At 50.7% G+C, this 19,393-nt stretch overlaps 1 protein-coding gene across 2 annotated transcripts in view; it reads left to right on the forward strand.

Annotated features, from left to right (window-relative positions):
* The window catches only part of elmo3 (engulfment and cell motility 3), a 157,799-nt gene that overhangs the window by 24,334 nt on the left and 114,072 nt on the right, over nt 1-19,393 (forward strand). The window contains exons 1-5 of one of the 2 annotated variants that reach the window (XM_072547659.1): nt 2,292-2,312; nt 7,200-7,365; nt 10,637-10,677; nt 13,321-13,393; nt 16,125-16,175. In XM_072547659.1, coding sequence (XP_072403760.1) covers nt 7,288-7,365; nt 10,637-10,677; nt 13,321-13,393; nt 16,125-16,175 — 243 coding nt within the window. In that variant the 5' untranslated portion in view covers nt 2,292-2,312; nt 7,200-7,287. Of the gene's footprint in view, nt 1-2,291; nt 2,313-7,199; nt 7,366-10,636; nt 10,678-13,320; nt 13,394-16,124; nt 16,176-19,393 lie in introns of those variants that run through there. The other variant, XM_072547656.1, reaches the window with a different exon arrangement.

Here is a 19,393-nt window from a genome sequence, read left to right on the forward strand (position 1 = left end):
CCTCTCTCGCCCCCTGTACCCCCTCCCCGCCCCCTCTTTGCTCCCTCCCTCTCTCACCCCCTGTACATCCTCCCCGCCCCCTCTTTGCTCCCTCCCTCTCTCACCCCCTGTACATCCTCCCCGCCCCCTCTTTGCTCCCTCTCTCTCCCCTCTCTACCCCCTCCCCGCCCCCTCTTTGCTCCCTCCTTCTCTCGTCCCCCGTACCCTCTCCCTGCCCCCCTTTGCTCCCTCCCTCTCCCCTCTCTGCCCCCTTTCTCACCCCCTGTACCCCCTCCCCGCTGCCTCTCTGTCCCCTCCTTTGCCCCCTCTCTGCCCCTCCATTACCCCGTCTTTGCACCCCCCCTCTCTGCCCCCCTTGCTTGCTTGCTCTCTCTCACTGTTTCCACCATGTGCATTATCTTTGTGCCTCTTTTTCCTGCTGTCTTGTTCTGTCTTGCTCACTCCTTCTCATTCCCTCATTTCTGCCCCATTACTGTCCCCTTTTTCTCCCTTTCCACTTGGTTTCCCTTCCCTTCCCCTCCCTCCCCTCGTTGTCTTGCCATTCCTTGCAGGGCTGTGAGGATCTTTATGGTTACTGTGTGCATTAGCTGCTGCTTCTGTGTGCGTATGAGTGGGAGAGAGAATGTACATGAGCCTGAGAGTCTGTCTGAGGGTCTTCTGTGTGTTTGAGAATGCATGTGTCTCTGCGTGTGTGTGAGAGAGAGAGAGAGAGTGTTTGTGTGTATATCCGTGTGTGTGTGTGTGTCTCTGAGTGTGAGAGAATCTGTGTGTGTGAGTGTGTGTCTGTGAGTATGAGAGAGTCTGTGTGTGTGTCTGTGAGTATGAGTGTGTCTGTGAGTATGAGAGTCAGTGTGTGTGTGTGTCTGAGTATGAGAGAGTCGGTGTGTGTGTGTCTGTGAGTATGAGAGAGTCAGTGTGTGTGTCTCTGTGAGTATGAGAGTCTCTGTGTGTGTGTCTGAGTATGAGAGTGTTTGTGTGTGTGTCTGTGAGTATGAGAGAGTCTGTGTGTGTCTGTGAGTATGAGTGACTGTGTGTGTGTCTCTGAGTATGAGAGTGTCTGTGTGTGTCTTTGTGAGTATGAGAGAGTCAGTGTGTGTGTCTCTGTGAGTATGAGAGTGTGTCTGTGAGTATGAAAGTATGAGAGTGTGTGTGTGTGAGTCTGTGTGTGTGTCTTTGTGAGTATGAGAGAGTCGGTGTGTGTGTCTCTGTGAGTATGAGTGTGTCGGTGTGTGTGTCTGTGAGTATGAGTGACTGTGTGTGTGTCTCTGAGTATGAGAGTGTCTGTGTGTGTCTTTGTGAGTATGAGAGAGTCAGTGTGTGTGTCTCTGTGAGTATGAGAGTGTGTCTGTGAGTATGAAAGTATGAGAGTGTGTGTGTGTGAGTCTGTGTGTGTGTCTTTGTGAGTATGAGAGAGTCGGTGTGTGTGTCTCTGTGAGTATGAGTGTGTCGGTGTGTGTGTCTGTGAGTATGAGTGACTGTGTGTGTGTCTCTGAGTATGAGAGTGTCTGTGTGTGTCTTTGTGAGTATGAGAGAGTCGGTGTGTGTGTCTCTGTGAGTATGAGAGTGTGTCTGTGAGTATGAAAGTATGAGAGTGTGTGTGTGTGTGTGAGTCTGTGTGTGTGTGTGTGAGTCTGTGTGTGTGTCTTTGTGAGTATGAGAGAGTCGGTGTGTGTGTCTCTGTGAGTATGAGTGTGTCGGTGTGTGTGTCTCTGTGAGTATGAGTGTGTCTGTGTGTGTGTGTGTGTGAGAGTATGAGAGAGTCTGTGTGTCTTTGTGAGTATGAGAGTCGGTGTGTGCGTCTGTGAGTATGAGAGAGTCTGTGTGTGAGTTTCTGTGTGTGTGTCTGTGAGTATGAGAGAGTCTGTGTGTCTTTGTGAGTATGAGAGTCGGTGTGTGCGTCTGTGAGTATGAGAGAGTCTGTGTGTGAGTTTCTGTGTGTGTGTCTGTGAGTATGAGAGAGTCTCTGTGTGTCTCTGTGAGTATGAGTCTATGTGTGTGTGTGTTAACAGTTAGGGAGGCCTGTGCGCTGCCAGAACCTGCTGGGACTTGTCTGGTCACAGTCCTGCTCTCCTATTGCACTCCATCCCCACCCTGAGTGCTGGCAGCTATCCTACAGGGACCTCTGCATCAAGCTCTGGTTACATTGCTCCACCCAAACGGAGACAGAGCAGTGAGGGAGGGAAGAAAGAGGAATGCAGCAGAGACGACTTGTTTGTAGACGGGAAGGTCCTGGTTTTTCTCATGTGGAGCCTCCTGTGCCCCTCCGACAGCTCGTCATGATGTCTCGGCTTTAACAAAGGGGAAGGATCTCAGTAAGAGGATGTCAAGTGGACCCTGGTCCCGACCTTTTATTTAAAGGCACTGCATTCCAAATGTAGTTCAACTGCAAGGCTTTAACACTTTATTTTAGCACTAAAGTTAAAAAAAATTTGGTATAACTCTACTGAAATATTTAACAAAATGCTCTATAGTAACAATCAGTCAGCAGCTGTTCCCATAAACACACCCTTAGCAAAGGCAAATTCAGCCAAATAGATTTCCCTCACTTGCTCCAGTCCAGGAGAAGATTAGATTAGATTAGATTACTTACAGTGTGGAAACAGGCCCTTCGGCCCAACAAGTCCACACCGCCCCGCCGAAGCGCAACCCACCCATACCCCTACATCTATCCCTTACCTAAAACTACGGGCAATTTAGCATGGCCAATTCACCTGGCCTGCACATCTTTGGACTGTGGGAGGAAACCGGAGCACCCGGAGGAAACCCACGCAGACACGGGGAGAATGTGCAAACTCCACACAGTCAGTCGCCTGAGGCGGGAATTGAACCCGGGTCTCTGGCGCTGTGAGGCAGCAGTGCTAACCACTGTGCCACCGTGCCGCCCTGAAGGAACCCCGACACGAGGAATCCAGTAGCAGAGAGAGAGAGCTGGATCTAGCAGCTTCAACCCCACAACCTCAACCTCAACTGAAAGTGAAAAACTAAAGCCCTGGCTCTGTGTGAGCCTGACCCCACCAACATGCTGCCTTTGTTTAAGTTAAAGCAAGACCCTGAGCTATTTACTCTCCTTTCCATGGAGCAGAAACCTCGGCACCAGGTTGACAAGCCCCCGCCCAACTCTTGAGGAGAAACCAGACAGAACAAAGCCCTCTTAAAGGCACGTTTTTTTTTCACGCAGCCTGATGACCAGTCTATTGATGTCCTCCGACAGGTCCCCGCTAACATCTTCATTTCTTTTTAACCATCATACCTATTTTCATCTCATTTGCAAATTTTGTGACCCTGCTCCCTCCCCCCCCCGCCCCTATCTTTGGAGGCTCGGTGTAGACTCGGGCCAAATGGCCTGCTTCCATATGGGGATTCTATGGTTTGTAACTCAGCTTTCCTTGTGCCAGCCGACCCCCTAACTTCACCAGGTCTCAGGGCTTTTGGCAACTCGAATGCAATCTCTGCCTCGGAAGTGGAAGTTGGGGAATTCTGGCCTCCTGGGCTGCCCTTGGGTGCAGTGTGGGCTGGATTTGGTGGGGGTTACTAGATGACCCACGACGGTTCACTGGGGCTGACTGGGTTACCATGGATGCCACCTGGCAACTGATCTGCGAAGAGTAGGTGGAAGATTAGGGCGGCATGGTGGCACAGTGGTTAGCACTGCTGCCTCACAGCGCTAGGGACCCTGGTTCAATTCCCGCCTCTGGCGATTGATTGTGTGGAGTTTGCACATTCTCCCCGTGTCTGTGTGGGTTTCCTCCGGGTGCTCCGGTTTCCTCCCACAGTCCAAAGCTGTGCAGGTCAGGTGGATTGGCCAGGCTAAGTTGCAAATAGTGTTCAGGGATGTGCGGGTTTGGTGCATTAGTCAGGGATAATTGTAGAGCAATGGGGTAAGGGAATGGGTCAGGGTGGGATACTCTTCGGAGGGTCAGTGTAGGCTGAATAGCCTGTTTCCACACTGTAGGGATTCTGTGATTCTGCAGCTGTCTCCCATCAGAGATGTCAAGGGAGGTTCCCCTGTCTGACCTTCCCTGAATACTCGCTCTGAATGTGGGGTTCAAGGAGAAAGCTTAAGAAAAAGTAATAAACAAGAGATCACCATTCTCTGAAGGCCTGGTCTTCCTTCAAGATATTAACAGGAAAATAAACAGGGTAGATAAAGGTAAACTGTTCCCACAGGTTGGGGGTTCTAGGACTAGGGGGCATAGTCAGAGAATTTAGGGCCAGACCTTTCAGAAGAGATATTAGGAAGCACTTTTCAACATACAAAGGGTGGCAGAGATTTGGAACTCTTCCACAAATGGCAGTATTTGCTGGATCAGTTGTTAATTTTGAATCTGAAGCCTTTGTTACGCAAGGGTATTAAGGGATGTGTGCCAAAGGTCAGGCCATAGATCAGCTGTGATCTCATTGAATGGTGGAACAGTATCGAGGGGCTGAATAGACTCCTGCTGTTCCTGTATTCCAGTGTTCCTCTGCCTGGGAGTTCCTGCCTCCTGCACCCAGTGAGATGAGATATCTGTCCCTTGCCACCCACTGGCTTGAGCTTCCTGGGCCTCCCTGCTGGGTGGCGGCCATTTTTTTTAATCCCCTCCCAACGGTTCCTTTTTGTCCAAGATGGCGACGATCATCAGAAGAAGCTGGCCCCTTTCTCAAGCACAACACGGGATGGGCAATAAGTGATGGCCCAGCTACGACCCCCTCATCCCACGACTGAATAGAAAGGAATCAAGAGAGGCCTTCTTCCGAGGCCAACTCCAACGTCGCCACCATTAGCCCAGCATGGATGAATGTTGACGTCGCAATCTATAATCATAACTCTTTCAAAAGCTTGACCATTGAAACGAATTATTAGCGAGTTTTGAGAAGATTTGTGGCCTAGTGTGAGGTTCTGGATGTGAGTTTGCTCGCTGAGCTGGAAGGTTCGTTTTCGTCACTATTCCAGGGAGCATCATCGATGAGTGTCCGGATGAAGCTTCATCCGAAGGCCTACTGGAGATGTTACCTAGTATGGTGACGAAACGTCTGAAGATGAACCTTCCAGCTCAGCGAGCAAACCTACATCCAGAATGAATTATTGCGTAAGGTTCGTGAAGAATAGTCAGCGTTGCAGTCTTTATTCTTCCTCTGGGAAATGGGGTGTGATGGGCTTCTGTTAGGAGCAATCAATGTAGAATCCCCACAGGGTGGAAGCAGGCCATTCAACCCGTCGAATCCACACCAACCCTCCGAAGAGCACCCCCACCCAGAGCTGTGGATTAACAAAGCTATTGAGACGAAACAAGGTCAGCACCAGGCTTTGTTTGTAGAAGGATAGAGTTGAAAATGGGCAAGGCCTTCTGGAACTCTGTCAATCCTCGGCCACATAAGGATACATCGTGCAGCTCTGGTCATTGTATATTCAGACCCGGGAGATGGGGGAGAGATTTACAAGGGCAGTAGCTGATACAGGGGTTTACATTTTGGGAAGGGGTCGACGGAGGGACTTGTCTTTCTCGCTCGCAAGAAAAGAAAGGAGGAGTGATTAATCCATTCTGAAAGGTTTAGCTGGAATGGGAAGGGAGAGAGTGTTTCCTCTCGTACAAAAATAGTACAGCTGAAGGTTTTCAAGGAAAGATGGTCACGAAAAAATCGGGAATTAAAAGGAATCCTCTTACACAGGGATTGGTGGAGCGTTCCAACAGTTAATTTTGAGGAAGGGTCACTGGACCTGAAATATTAACTCTGGTTTCTCCCCACTAATGCAGCCAGACCTGCTGAGCTTTTCCAGCACGGCTGAAGCAAATTGTATGGATGTATTCCAGGGGAGGACGAGGAAGAAAGGAATAAAGAATGACCCTGATCGATTTAAATGTGGAATGCAGCTTGGTGGGAGCAGAAACTCCAGCATCGGCTGGTTGGGCCAAATGGCCTGTTTCTGTGCCACATTATCCTCTAGAATGTGCATCAGAATAATGTCCAACATGGTGGCTCAGGGTCCCAGGTTCGATTCCAGCCTCGGGCGACTGTCTGTGTGGAGTTTGCACATTCTCGCTGTGTCTGTGTGGGTTTCCTCCGGGTGCTCCAGTCTCCTCCCACAGTCTAAAGATGTGTAGATCAGGTGAATTGGCCATTTAAATTGTCCAGAGTGTTAGGTGTATTAGTCAGAGGGAAATGGGTCTGGGTGGGTTACTCTTCGGAGGGTCGGTGTGGACCTGTTGGGCCGAAGGGCCTGTTCCCACACTGTAGGGAATCGAATCTAATCTAATAGTCGGGTGTGGAGCACTGCCGCCTGAGTCAGAAGCTGGAGTCCAATGTCTGGGCCGATAGTTCAGTGCAGAACCGAGGGGGTGCTGCCCAGTTGGAAGTGCAGGCTGAGAGATTAGGTGGAGGTGCGATGGGTGTAGAAGGGCCTTTGTCACCCTCTCCAAAGAGAGCGAGTAGGTTTGTTGTCCCCATCTGACATCACTAAACGCATCATCTGGCCTTGGGGATATTGCCGTTAGTGGGAGATCCCCTCGTTCAAGTTGCCTGCTGCATTTTCTCCACTTTGGAAGCACTTGACTTGCTGCAAACATTGTAAATGGTGCCACAGAAACGCAAACTGTTTCACTTTGAAGCGTTTCCTTTGATGTACACTGAATTGTCGACAGTGCCCTTTCGAAATATGGAAGCCGGTCCCCTCAAATCCCGCTGTGTTTTAGTTAAATATTTCTTTGCCTCTGGCTGACTAACGTGCATCTTAAGATGGCACTGCAGGGCGTCTGAAGATCCACTGGGCACTGTCAGAGCCCCAAGCTGTCTCAGTCCGGCGAGAGGTCGCCGAGGACCGGTTCTGACCGGGCAGAAGGTTCCATCTGGAACGTTCCGTTTCCTGTTTCCTTCGGTACACCTCGGGCTCGCCGAATGTGCAATACAGTCGGAGCTGGAGTGTGGCCCAGAGAGCATGTATGGGGAAGAGGAGGGAAACAGGTCTTTGAAGAATTTTTTTTTTTAGTCAGTCAGAGAAAATATTGGATGCAACACGTGTGGGACATTTTTCCTTCGCTGATTGCTTCCTTCCCCAATGAGTCAACAATCTTAATTCGTCTGTCTTCTGATGACCTCCGGCCTACACATCTCTGGGGTATTCCTCCTCCTGAATTCTCAATTTGGGATGCTCCAATAAAAGAAGAAACACTTAATTCACTGCCAAAAAAAAAACCACAGTTTTGTCTGATTTTTTTCCACAGAATCGACCCCGGTTTATCCTCGTACTTGGCAGGATCCCAGCCGAGTCGAGTCAAGCCAGCTCCTGGGCCTCGTTAGACTGAAACCATCATGCCACTGCCTAAAGATATCGTGAAAATTGCCGTGCAGATGCCTGGGGCCTACCCTCAGCTGATCGACCTCGATCAGGTAAGAAAGCAGGCAGACTGTCTCAATACTTCAACAACTCCAAAAAGATTCCTCTTTCACACCGTCCCTCGAGTCAGTCAGATCTGGAATAGAGCTGCGGGGGGGTGGCAGCAATTTGAGCTAAGTTGTGTTGCGAACGTATCAGAGTCAGCTGGAACAGGGTCTGATTATGATTCCGTCAATCAGAGAGCCACCTAATACAGCACGCCTTTCAAAACTGGTTCAGTCTCTTCCCAAACCCTGGGAAGTACTCATTTAGTACACAAAGTCTGTCCGAACATACTCACTCCTCATCTGTGTTCAAAGTTAAAACTCACACAACACCAGGTTATAGTCCAACAGGTTTAATTGGAAGCGCACTAGCTTTCGGAGCGTTGCTCCTTCATCAGGTGATAGTGGAGGGCTCAATCCCAACACACAGAATTTATAGCAAACATTTACAGAGTGATGTAACTGAAATTATACATTGAAAAATTGATTGTCTTATAAGTCTTTCATCTGTTTGAATACCATGATAGTTTCACTTTTTTCCATGTGTAAATCACAAAACCTTTTTTCAAAAGTTGCATTCTCGGGTTAGCTGTTACTAATGGGTGATAGCTAGACAATATGTTGAAGGTAAAAATCTTCGAGGAGAAGGTGAGGACTGCAGATGCTGGAGATCAGAGCTGAAAATGTGTTGCTGGAAAAGCGCAGCAGGTCAGGCAGCATTCAAGGAGCAGGAGAATCGACGTTTCGGGCATAAGCTGAAGAAGGGCTGGTGCCCGAAACGTCGATTCTCCTGCTCCTTGGATGCTGCCTGACCTGCTGCGCTTTTCCAGCAACACACTTTCAGCTCCAATATGTTGAAGGTGTTAGCCCCCTGTGTCCTCTGTCTATGCCATGAGGTTTAGATTGATTCTAATCTAAAAAGTGAGATAACGGAGTTTTACATAAATTCATGCAGTTTTTGAGCAAAGTACAATGTGACTCTGCATTTGTGATTTACACATGAAAGAAGTGAAACTATTACAGTATTCTAACAGATGAAAGGCTTAACAAACAATCAGGGTATTTTTCAATGTATAATTTCAGTTACATCACACTGTAAACTTTTGCTATAAATTCTCTGTGCCCTCCACTACCACCTGATGAAGGAGCGTCGCTCCGAAAGCTAGTGTTTCCAATTAAACCTGTTGGACTATAACCTGGTGTTGTGTGATTTTTAACTTTGTACACCCCAGTCCAACACCGGCATCTCCAAATCACTCGTCTGTGATATCCACTTCCCAGTATCCGTTTTGTGGGACGTGAGCATCACTGGAAAGGCCAGGATACATCGCTTGCTCCTGATTGGCCAGTGCCTTGGAGCGGATAGTCTTCTGCCATTTCTGCTGCCCCTGTCCTTCGAGGTCAGTGCTTGTAGGTTTGGAAGGTGTTGTTGTAGCAACTGCGCAGTGGCGATGATCAGCTAAATATTGTTCAGTGATGGAGTTTCTTTTTAAATTTATACATGGTCTGTGAGCATCTCTGGCCAGGCTAGCATTTATCGTCCGCCCCTAATTGCCAAGAAGGCAATACAGAGTCAGTCATAATGCTGTGCGCTTGGAGTCACGTGTAGGTCTAAAGGACGTTAGTGAACCAGGTGGGTTTTTTCTGACAATGGACAGATTCTGGATTTTCCTCGAATTTTGATTCCTCCATCTGCCGTGGTAGGATTTGAACCCAGGTCCAGAATATCACCAGAGTCTCTGGATTAACCATCCAGCCATAATATCACTCAGCCATCATCCCCTCTGGTTAGGATACCAGTCATAGGGTCTTGGATGGTGTCGATCTTCTTGAGTGTTGTTAGAGCTGCACCCATCCAGGCAAGTGGGGAGTATTCCACCACACTCCTGACTTGTGCCTTGTAAATGGTGGATGGACTTTGGGGAGTCATGAGGCAAGCTACACACTGGAGGGTTCCTAGACATTGACCAGATCTTGTAGCCACAGTATTTATATCGCTCATTCAGTTCAGTTTCTGATCAAAGATAACCACAAAGGACAGTGGGAAATTCAGTGGTAATGCTATTAAATGTCAAGGGTTGATGGTTAAATTCTGTCTTGATTAGATTGGATTCCCCACAGTGTGGAAACAGGCCCTTCGGCCCAACCAGTCCACACCGACCCTCTGAAGAGTAACCCACCCAGACCCATATCCCTTTGACTAATACACCTAGCATGGCCAATTCACCTGACCTGCACATCTTTAGACTGTGGGAGGAAACCGGAGCACCCGGAGGAAAAACACACAGACACAGGGAGAATGTGCAAATTCCAGCCTGAGGCTGGAATCGAACCTGGAACCCTGGTGCTGTGAGGCAGCAGTGTTAACCACTGAGCCATCGTGCCGCCCCCATTAAGTCTCTGAACAGCATCTCAGCCAGACCCGTCCCTGTAATCCAGGAGATGTTGGAGATGGGACTGTCTGCCACTTGTGCGTTGAGAGTAGTACAGCCTACTTATCCAAGCCTGCGTAATGTACTCCAGATAAAGGTGGACTGCTTCAGTATCTGAGGAGTCACAGGCGGTGCTGCACACTGCGCAATCTGACCTCACGATAGTGGGAAGGTGGTTGATGAAGCCGCTGAAGGTGGTTGGGCCTAGGACAAGCCCCCGGAGGAACTCTTGGAGCTGTGGGCCTCAGACCTCCAACAAACACAAACGTCTCTTAAAAGTGATTTCCAACCCATCTGGGAGTTCCACCCACTGCCCCCCACCCCCCCCCCCCCACCAAGCCCAGTTCCCGTTGACTCCAGCTTCACCCGGGCTCTGTGATGCCACACTCGTTCGCACTGCAGCCTCGAGAGTGCGGTGACACAGTGGCTGTGTGCAGGCCACACAAGGGGGCAGGGCTGTGGGATCCTGAGGTCAAGAGGAGGTTGGGTGTGGGGAGAAGGGCTGTGGAGGAAATTGAGAAGAAAGATGAGAACTTTGTAACCAAGTCGGTGCATGTCTGGGGCGAAGCCTGCCTGGAGATCTCGGGCCTGTGCGTGTGGCCCCGGGAAGGGGAAATGCGTTGGCGCCAGGCTCTCTGCTGAGCTCCCTCCTAATGGTGTACCACAGCCGGGGGAAGGGATTGAGCTGCAGTGTGGCTGAGCTGACTGACTGGGGGGGGTGAGGGTTGGTGGGGGGGAGACGCAGGATTGGGCTGGGCAGTGACGAGTGCTTTTTGTCAGACACTTGGTGCGGCCTGTGCCATTCTGGACTAACCTGGGTTTCTTTTCTCCTTTCTGGATTCCCACAGAAAAAGCCCCTGTCAACCGTCCTGAAGGAGGTCTGCGACGTGTAAGTAACCCTTTGTCTCCCAAGGGATCCAAACCCCAGGGAACACTGAGCCCAGGATGGTCTCCTCTTAGCACTTTGTTCACCCAACAGGCTCAAAGTAAAAGAGGGCCTGACGCATTATTCTCCTCAAGTGCCTTTGATTTCCCTTTGTCTAATTTTCATGACCACAGTGACAAGCAACAGCAGCAGTTTAGCCTGAACTCTGACCTCTCCCCTGCTCCAACCTGAACCCTGACTTGCCCTGAGTCTCACCCCGAGTACTGCCCTATTCTGTAGGCTCCGTCAGAGTAAGCTCTGCTTTGCTGTATGTACCTGGAGCCCTGAGCGTGTCCTGTTCTGTGGGCCCTGGCCCTTAGCCAGACTATCCCAAATAGTGAGGGGACAATGACCTCGTGGTGATGTCACTGGTGGCGGCCATCTTCTTGTCGGTCAGGAAGCATCACAGCGTTAAGGATGCTTGAATTGACTTGACACCTTCGGTCCCTCCCTCCATCCATCCATCTGTCCCTCCCTTCCTCACTCACTCTCTCCCTCCGTCCTTCTCTCCCTCCGTCCTTCTCTCCCTCCGTCCTTCTCTCCCTCCGTCCTTCTCTCCCTCCGTCCTTCTCTCCCTCCGTCCCTCTCTCCCTCCGTCCCTCTCTCCCTCCGTCCCTCTCTCCCTCCGTCCCTCGCTCCCTCCGTCCCTCGCTCCCTCCGTCCCTCGCTCCCTCCGTCCCTCGCTCCCTCCGTCCCTCGCTCCCTCCGTCCCTCGCTCCCTCCGTCCCTCGCTCCCTCCGTCCCTCTCTCCCTCCGTACATCCCTCCCTCCGTACATCCCTCCCTCCGTACATCCCTCCCCCCGTACATCCCTCCCCCCTCTCTCTCCCTCCATCCTTCACTCCCTCCCTCCGTCCCTCGCTCCTTCCCTCTCTCCATCCCTCACTCCCTCCGTCCATCCCTCTGTCCCTCCCTCCCTCCCTCCAGTGGTCCCCAGCATCAAAGATGCCAATCTTTTACCACTTGGAGACAGGAAGGACCACAGGTGCTGGGAAAGCCCAGCTGGTTAGACAGCATCCGAGGAGGGGGGGAGCGTCAACGTTTCAGGCCAAAACCCTTTGTCAAGGTTGCCTTTCCTGCTCCTCAGAGACTGTCTGACCTCCTGTGCTTTTCCAGCTTCACCTCTATTGACCCAGTCTTTCACCAATTCAGTTCACTCCACATGGTGTCAGGAAACGGTTGGAGACAGTGGATATACGATGGGCTGTGGGCCCTGACAATATTCCAGTAATAGCACTGAGGACTTGTGCTCCTGAGGCTGCCGTTCCTCTAACCAAGCTGTTCCAGTACATCTACCCATCAATGTGGAAAATTGTCCAGGTCAGTCCCATACACAAAAAGCAGGACAAATCCAACCCGGCCAATCCCCACCCCATCACTCTACTCTCGATGATCAGTAAAGTGATGGAAGGGGTCACCAACAGGGCTATTAAGCAGCACCCGCTCAGCATTAACCCGCTCAGTGACACCCAGTTTGGGTTCCCCCAGGAGCACACAGCTCCTGACCTCATTACAGCTTAGGGTTCAAACATGGACAGAAGAGCTGAATCCCAGAGGGGAGGGGAGAGGGACAGCCCTTAACATCAAGGCTGCATTCGACCGAGTGTGGCACTGTTATGAAGGGGCTTCCCGGGGGGGGGGGGGTAGAATTGGGTAATTATCTTCACTGTGTAATTACCTTTGTTTGGATGTGATGCTAATGTGAACACTACAATGGAGGGAAACGTAACTGAACATGGTCAGTGTTTGAGAGAGCCCTGGAATGGCTCACCCAGCCCTTTGTCGGCCGATTAGAAATAGTTGGTTTGAAATAAATGCCAACATGTACCCTGTGGGGCTGTGTAGATTATGGGATTATAGGTGTGTGAAAGGCCATTCAGCCCATTGTGAAATGTGCTGAAAGTTGCTGTCTCGCCCTTCCCGCCACCATTTCTGGTCGCCAACGGAATGCTGTTGAAAATATTCCGGAAATGACGCAGTGGGTGGGAGCCTGGCTGTGGAGAGATGCAGACAGCGTTAACACTTCAGACCACTGACCTCCCCCTTGGAACTGAACCACTGGCTGTTCTGCCCCCTCCATGGCCAGCTCCCAGCCTGCTGAGAGTCTTCAGGGTTTTCTGTGTTTCGCCCACGGTCTTTGTGTTGGTGGCTTTGAGCGATCAGCGCCTCCAGCCTGGGCGTGAAGGGTAGGGGGGTGCCAATCGACTTGAGCACAGACTGTGGGAAGAGCAGCCCTTACCCGAGGAGGTTAAGCCAACCCGGAGGGGGAATGTTCCCTCCAACATGGCTTCAGCTGACCTCATTACTGTACTGCAAAACACCTTGTGGACTGTAATAGGCTTTGGGAGGTCCAGAGGGCACAAGAGGTGCTATATAAATGTAATTCCTTCCTCCCCTGATCCAGAGGTGTTTTCCATGTCAACTCAGTGCTAACACCTCCCCTTCCTGTTGTAAACTTTTGCTGGTGATTATCCACAGCGCAGGTCAAACTCCCTCACTTTGCGCGATGATTAAGAACCCTGAACAATACCAGTTCATTCACCACCAGCTCGTTCAAGGCCCGGGGCTGTTGTCCTGGAATCTGATCTGGTTTCTTCTTCACCTGTAGGTGGAACAAGAGTAACCCTGATCAGTATGCCCTGCAGTACGCTGATGGGATACAGACGTACATCACAGAGACGGTGAGTGACGCAGGGTCTGGGCACTGGGCGGGAGGGTGAGTATGGTGACAGTCTGCCCCTGCCCCGAAATTGGCACTCCTAGTCCCAGTTATTGGCGCTTGGCAAGGCAATACGACAGGTTTAACTCAATCACTCTATTTGAGAGAGAAACCTATTTCCCGTGTGTGGGGTGCTATTTCGTAATGAGCAGGGAGCACCAAAGAGGAGGCCTCTGTATCGGCACAGTGAACAGTGGAGACATTGGCAGAGTGTGTGAGGGGGAGGGAGGGCGTGTGAGGGGGAGGGAGGGCGCGTGAGGGGGAGGGAGGGCGCGTGAGGGGGAGGGAGGGCGCGTGAGGGGGAGGGAGGGCGCGTGAGGGGGAGGGAGGGCGCGTGAGGGGGAGGGAGGGTGATCTCATTGAAACCTACAGAATACTGAGAGACCTGGATAGTGTGGATGTAGAGAAGATGCTTCCGTCATTAGGAGAGACCAGAACCCGAGGGCATAGTGTCAGGGTGAAGGGTCAACCATTTGGAACTGAGATAAGGCGGAATTTCTTCAGCTGGAGGCTGATCATTTATGGAACGTACTGCCGCAGAAGGAGGAGGGGGTCAAGTCGTTGAGTGTATTTAAGAAGGAGGTAGATGGGTTGTTAGTGAGTAAAGGGGTTCAAGGGTTACAGGAAGAAGGCAGGAGAATGGGGTAGAGACACCCATCAGCCATGATCCAGTGGTGTATCCGGCTCGGTGGACCGAATGGTCGAATTCTGGTCCTCCATCTTGTCTTATTAAAGTGGTGATAATGCTGAGACACTGCAAGCTGCTGTGAAGTGATGTCAGTGGAAACAGTGATACCTTCCAAAGGCAGTTTGTTCGGCACCTAGAGGGGGGAAAAGCATGGGGGGGACTAACCATTCTCAGGCTTGGGGGTGGAGTCTGTCTGGCAGTCTCTTTGCCCAGCTCCCTGTGTTCGATACCTAGTGCAGCTTCTTCCCGCAGGTTGGGGACCTCTGACAGTATCGCCTCACCATCCGAAAGATCCCCCACTCAAAAACTGCAGGGTTAGCCGACACAGTCTATCCTGGCAGCCTAACTCGTGGAGTTGAGATAAAAGGCCAGCCAGCGAGTCCAAATCCAAATCCAAATCAGCGAGTCACGTTATTCTCTTGCCTTCACTGCGGGACCTTTCTCCCTCCAACAGGAAGTCAATTCCCTCCCGAAAGTTTCACTTGAGCCTGTCTCTGCACTCCACACCTTAACCGCTCACAACCTGATCCTGGCTTTCTCCGTGTAGTCTTTGTTCCATTCATCGGGCACCTTCAACCAGCATCATCTCATTCTCGGTCCTTCCACGTGTGGTAATGGGTTCTTGGTCTGCTCTGTCCCCACCTCCCTGTGATTTTAGAATACCCGGCTCTGACAGGGAGCCGAAAGCGATCCCAGTCTGTGGTACCTGCTCTTGTGCCCTCAGTAGAATCAAAGAAATGTACAGCACGGAAACAGACCCTTCGGTCCAACTCGTCCATGCCGACCAGGTATCCTAAATTAATCTAGTCCTATTTCCCAGCACTTGGCCCATATCCCACCAAACCCTTCCTATTCATATACCCATCCAAATGCCTTTTAAATGTTGCAATTGTACCAGCCTCCACCACTTCCTCTGGCAGCTCATTCCAAACACGCAGCACCCCCTGTGTGAAAAGGTTGCCTCTTAGGTCTCTTTTATATCTTTCCCCTCTCACCCTAAACCTATGCCCTCTGGTTCTGGACTCCCCGACCCCAGGGAAAAGAGCTTGTCTATTTATCCTATTCATGCCTCTCATAATTTTGTAAACCTCTATAAGGTCACCCCTCAGCCTCCAACGCTCCAGGGAAAACAGCCCCAGCCTGTTCAGCCTCTCCCTGTAGCTCAAATCCTGCAATCCTGGCAACATCCTTGTAAATCTTTTCTGAACCCTTTCAAGTTTCACAACATCTTTCTGATGGGAAGGAGACCAGAATCGAATGCAATATTCCAACAGTGGCCTAACCAATGTCCTGTACAGCCGCAACATGACCTCCCAACTCCTGTACTCAATACACTGACCAATAAAGGAAAGCATACCAAACGCTGCCTTCACTATCCTATCTCCCTTCGACTCCACTTTCAAGGAGCCCTAGCTGAGGCATTGTTGGTGTTGGCTGGTAAGGGCTCCATAGATACTGATGAACCATGATGTGGGGAGAGGAAGGCGATGCGGGTTGGTAGATATGTGAACGTCACTCTCCGGCCCCGTTGGGCTGGCTATTGCGTGCGGTTTGGGTCTCCGATTTTGATGAAGGATATTTTGGAGGGAGAGCAATTATGGTTTACCCCTCTGATTCCTGGGACAGTAGGTACGACTGAGTTGGTTAGGATTGTATTGGAGTGGGGGGAAAAGCTGTGAAACTGTAACCGGACTAGGCAGGGTAAATCCAGGAAGGATTTTCCTGATGACTGGAACCAGGGGTGACTGCCTAAGGATACGAGGAAGGCCCTTTTGGGCGAGGAGAAATGTCTGCACCCAGAGCCTGTGAAATTCTCTGCCATAGAAAGGGGTTGAGGCTGAAACAGGGAATGTTTTCAGGAACGAGTTAGTCCTTTGGGTGAAAGGGACTAAAGGTATGGGGCCTGAGTTGGATGATCAGCCATGATCACACTGAGGTGTGGTGGAGCAGCCTCACATGGCCTACGTTTTCCTCGTTTCTAACCGCCTCCTTCAATTTGTTACAGAATCGGCATGATATAAAGAATGGGAGTATTCTCCGCTTGGCAACTGCCCCTGTAAGTACCCCCTCACTGCCACGCTGCGGGTGGATTCCTTTACCAGGGCCGAAGTGTCAAATACAAAGAGGAGTTGCTCCGACAGGCCACCGACCCTGTCTTTCTGCCTCTAGGTCAGCGTTTCCACCCCCCCCCATCTAGATACGTGCAACAACAAAACCTTGAGTTTTTGCGATGGCTTTAGGATGACAAGGCACTGCACGAAGCGTGGACACTGAGCCGTTCCTGGTGATGTTGGGTCAGGGGCTGACTGAGTGAAAGCTGGTTCACAGAGGGGCTGACTGAATCTGCTGTCTGAGCACGGCCTAGACTCTGGTCTTAGCTGAGGCCTCCTTCCCTCCGGAGCTCCTGTGAACCCAGCTCCCATCTCATTGAGAGCCGGGCGGGTTGAGCTGGGGTCGGAGGCGCTAGGTGAATGCAGGCTGCTGTCCCCTGTTGAGCCGGCCTGTAGAGGTCAGGTGGCGGCGGTGGGTGGGGTGGGGGGTGATGGTGCTGGGGAGGGTGAGGTGGACTCTGAAGCTGGTTGAGTCATTCCCCTGGGAGGAGGGAGGGTGTGATGTTTAATACAGCTCAAAAGCTGTTCCACCAAGACTAATCTCTGCCTTTCCCAACTGTTCCTTTCCCTCACAGCTGGTAGGTGGGGCTCACAGGAGCTTGGGGTGAGGAGCTGTCCCTGACAGGTTCACTGTGCCTGCCCTGGGACAAGCCCCTGTGGAATGATTGAGTCTGGGTTCTCTCTACACGCCTGCATTGAGCCACTCTTCTGGGAATGCCTACAGTGAGACCCCTGGTGTCCACTCTCAGTACTGCCCCACTCTCTTGACAAATTCTCTGTCGACAAATTGTCTCTCTCTCTCTTGCTCTCTCAGTTTTGGCTTGGTCTCTGTTTACAGCTTTCAGTTCGTCTTGGAGAGGTGCCTGGCAATTCCTCAGAACAAGATTGTGTAACATCAGGGCATAGATTTAATATCAACACCAAGCATAACAGAGAAGGCGTGAGGAGAGATTCTGTGGAACGTGATGTCAGGGGATAGAAGCCCAGATCCAGAAACTGGGATTGGAGGATAGTTTTTACAAAGGGAATGGAGACAGGAGAAAGCACAAGGCTGTGGAGTTGGGACAAGGGCACCAAGGAAAGTGCTGGAACACACACCTGCACTCTCCATTACACGGGGTCGCTCTCTTTCTCTCTCTCTCTCTCTCTCTCTCTCTCTCTCTCACACACACCCACACTCTCTATCATGCACACTTTCTGTCTCTTTTTCTCTCTCTCTCTCTCTCTCTCTCACACCCACACTCTCCATCATGCACACTTTCTCTCTGTCTCTTTCTCTCTCCCTCTCTCAAAAACACACACTCTATCATGCACACTTTGTTTCTCCCACTCACACACACACCCACATCTCTATCATGCACACTTTCTCTCTGTCTCTCTCTCTCTCTCTCTCACACACACACACACACTCTCTCTATCATGCACACTTTCTCTCTCTCTCTCTCTGTCTCTCTCTCTCACCCACACTCACACTCTCAATCATGCACACTTTCTCTCTCTCTCTCCGACTCTCTCTCTCACACACACACCCACACTCTCCATCATGCACACTTTCTCTCTGTCTATCTCTCTCTCTCACACACCCACACTCTCCATCATGCACACTTTCTCTCTGTCTATCTCTCTCTCACACACACCCACACTCTCCATCATGCACACTTTCTCTCTGTCTATCTCTCTCTCTCACACACCCACACTCTCCATCATGCACACTTTCTCTCTGTCTATCTCTCTCTCTCACACACCCACACTCTCCATCATGCACACTTTCTCTCTGTCTATCTCTCTCTCTCACACACCCACACTCTCCATCATGCACACTTTCTCTCTGTCTATCTCTCTCTCTCACACACCCACACTCTCCATCATGCACATTTTCTCTCTGTCTATATCTCTCTCACACAAACCCACACTCTCTATCATGCACACTTTCTCTCTGTCTCACACACGCACCCACATCTTTATCATGCACACTTTCTCTCTGTCTCTCTCTCTCTCTCTCACACTCACACACACCCACATTCTCTATCATGCACACTTTCTCTCTGTCTCTTTCTCTCTCTTTCTCTCTCTCTCACACCCACACTCTCTATCATGCACACTTGCTCTCTCTCTCCGACTCTCTGTCTCACACACACACCCACACTGTCTATCATGCACGCTTTCTCTCTGTCTCTCTCTCTCTCTCTCGCTCTCTCTCACACACCCACACTCACTATCATGCACACTTTCTCTCTCTCACACCCACACTCTCTATCATGCACAATTTCTCTCTGTCTCTCTCACACACACCCACACTCTCTATCATGCACACTTTCTCTCTCTTTCTCTCTCTCTCACACCCACACTCTCCATCATGCACACTTTCTCTCTCTTTCTCTCTCTCACACCCACACTCTCCATCATGCACACTTTCTCTCTCTTTCTCTCTCTCTCACACCCACACTCTCTATCATGCACAATTTCTCTCTGTCTCTCTCTCTCTCACCCACACTCACACTCTCAATCATGCACACTTCCTCTCTCTCTCTCCGACTCTCTGTCTCACACACACACCCACACTCTCTATCATGCACACTTTCTCTCTCTTTCCCTCTCACACACACCCACACTCTCTATCATGCACACTTTCTCTCTCTTTCTCTCTCTCTCACACCCACACTCTCCATCATGCACACTTTCTCTCTCTTTCTCTCTCTCACACCCACACTCTCCATCATGCACACTTTCTCTCTCTCTCACACCCACACTCTCTATCATGCACAATTTCTCTCTGTCTCTCTCTCTCACCCACACTCACACTCTCAATCATGCACACTTCCTCTCTCTCTCTCCGACTCTCTGTCTCACACACACACACCCACACTCTCTATCATGCACATTTTCTCTCTGTCTCTCTCTCACACACCCACACTCTCCATCATGCACACTTTCTCTCTGTCTATCTCTCTCTCACACACCCACACTCTCTATCATGCACACTTTCTGTCTCTTTCTCTCTCTCTCTCACACACCCACACTCTCCATCATGCACACTTTCTCTCTGTCTATCTCTCTCTCTCACACACCCACACTCTCTATCATGCACACTTTCTCTCTGTCTATCTCTCTCTCTCACACACTCTCACTCTCCATCATGCACACTTTCTCTCTGTCTATCTCT

The sequence above is a fragment of the Chiloscyllium punctatum genome, chromosome 26 (genome assembly GCF_047496795.1).
Source record: "Chiloscyllium punctatum isolate Juve2018m chromosome 26, sChiPun1.3, whole genome shotgun sequence".
Taxonomy (NCBI): Eukaryota; Metazoa; Chordata; class Chondrichthyes; order Orectolobiformes; family Hemiscylliidae; genus Chiloscyllium; species Chiloscyllium punctatum.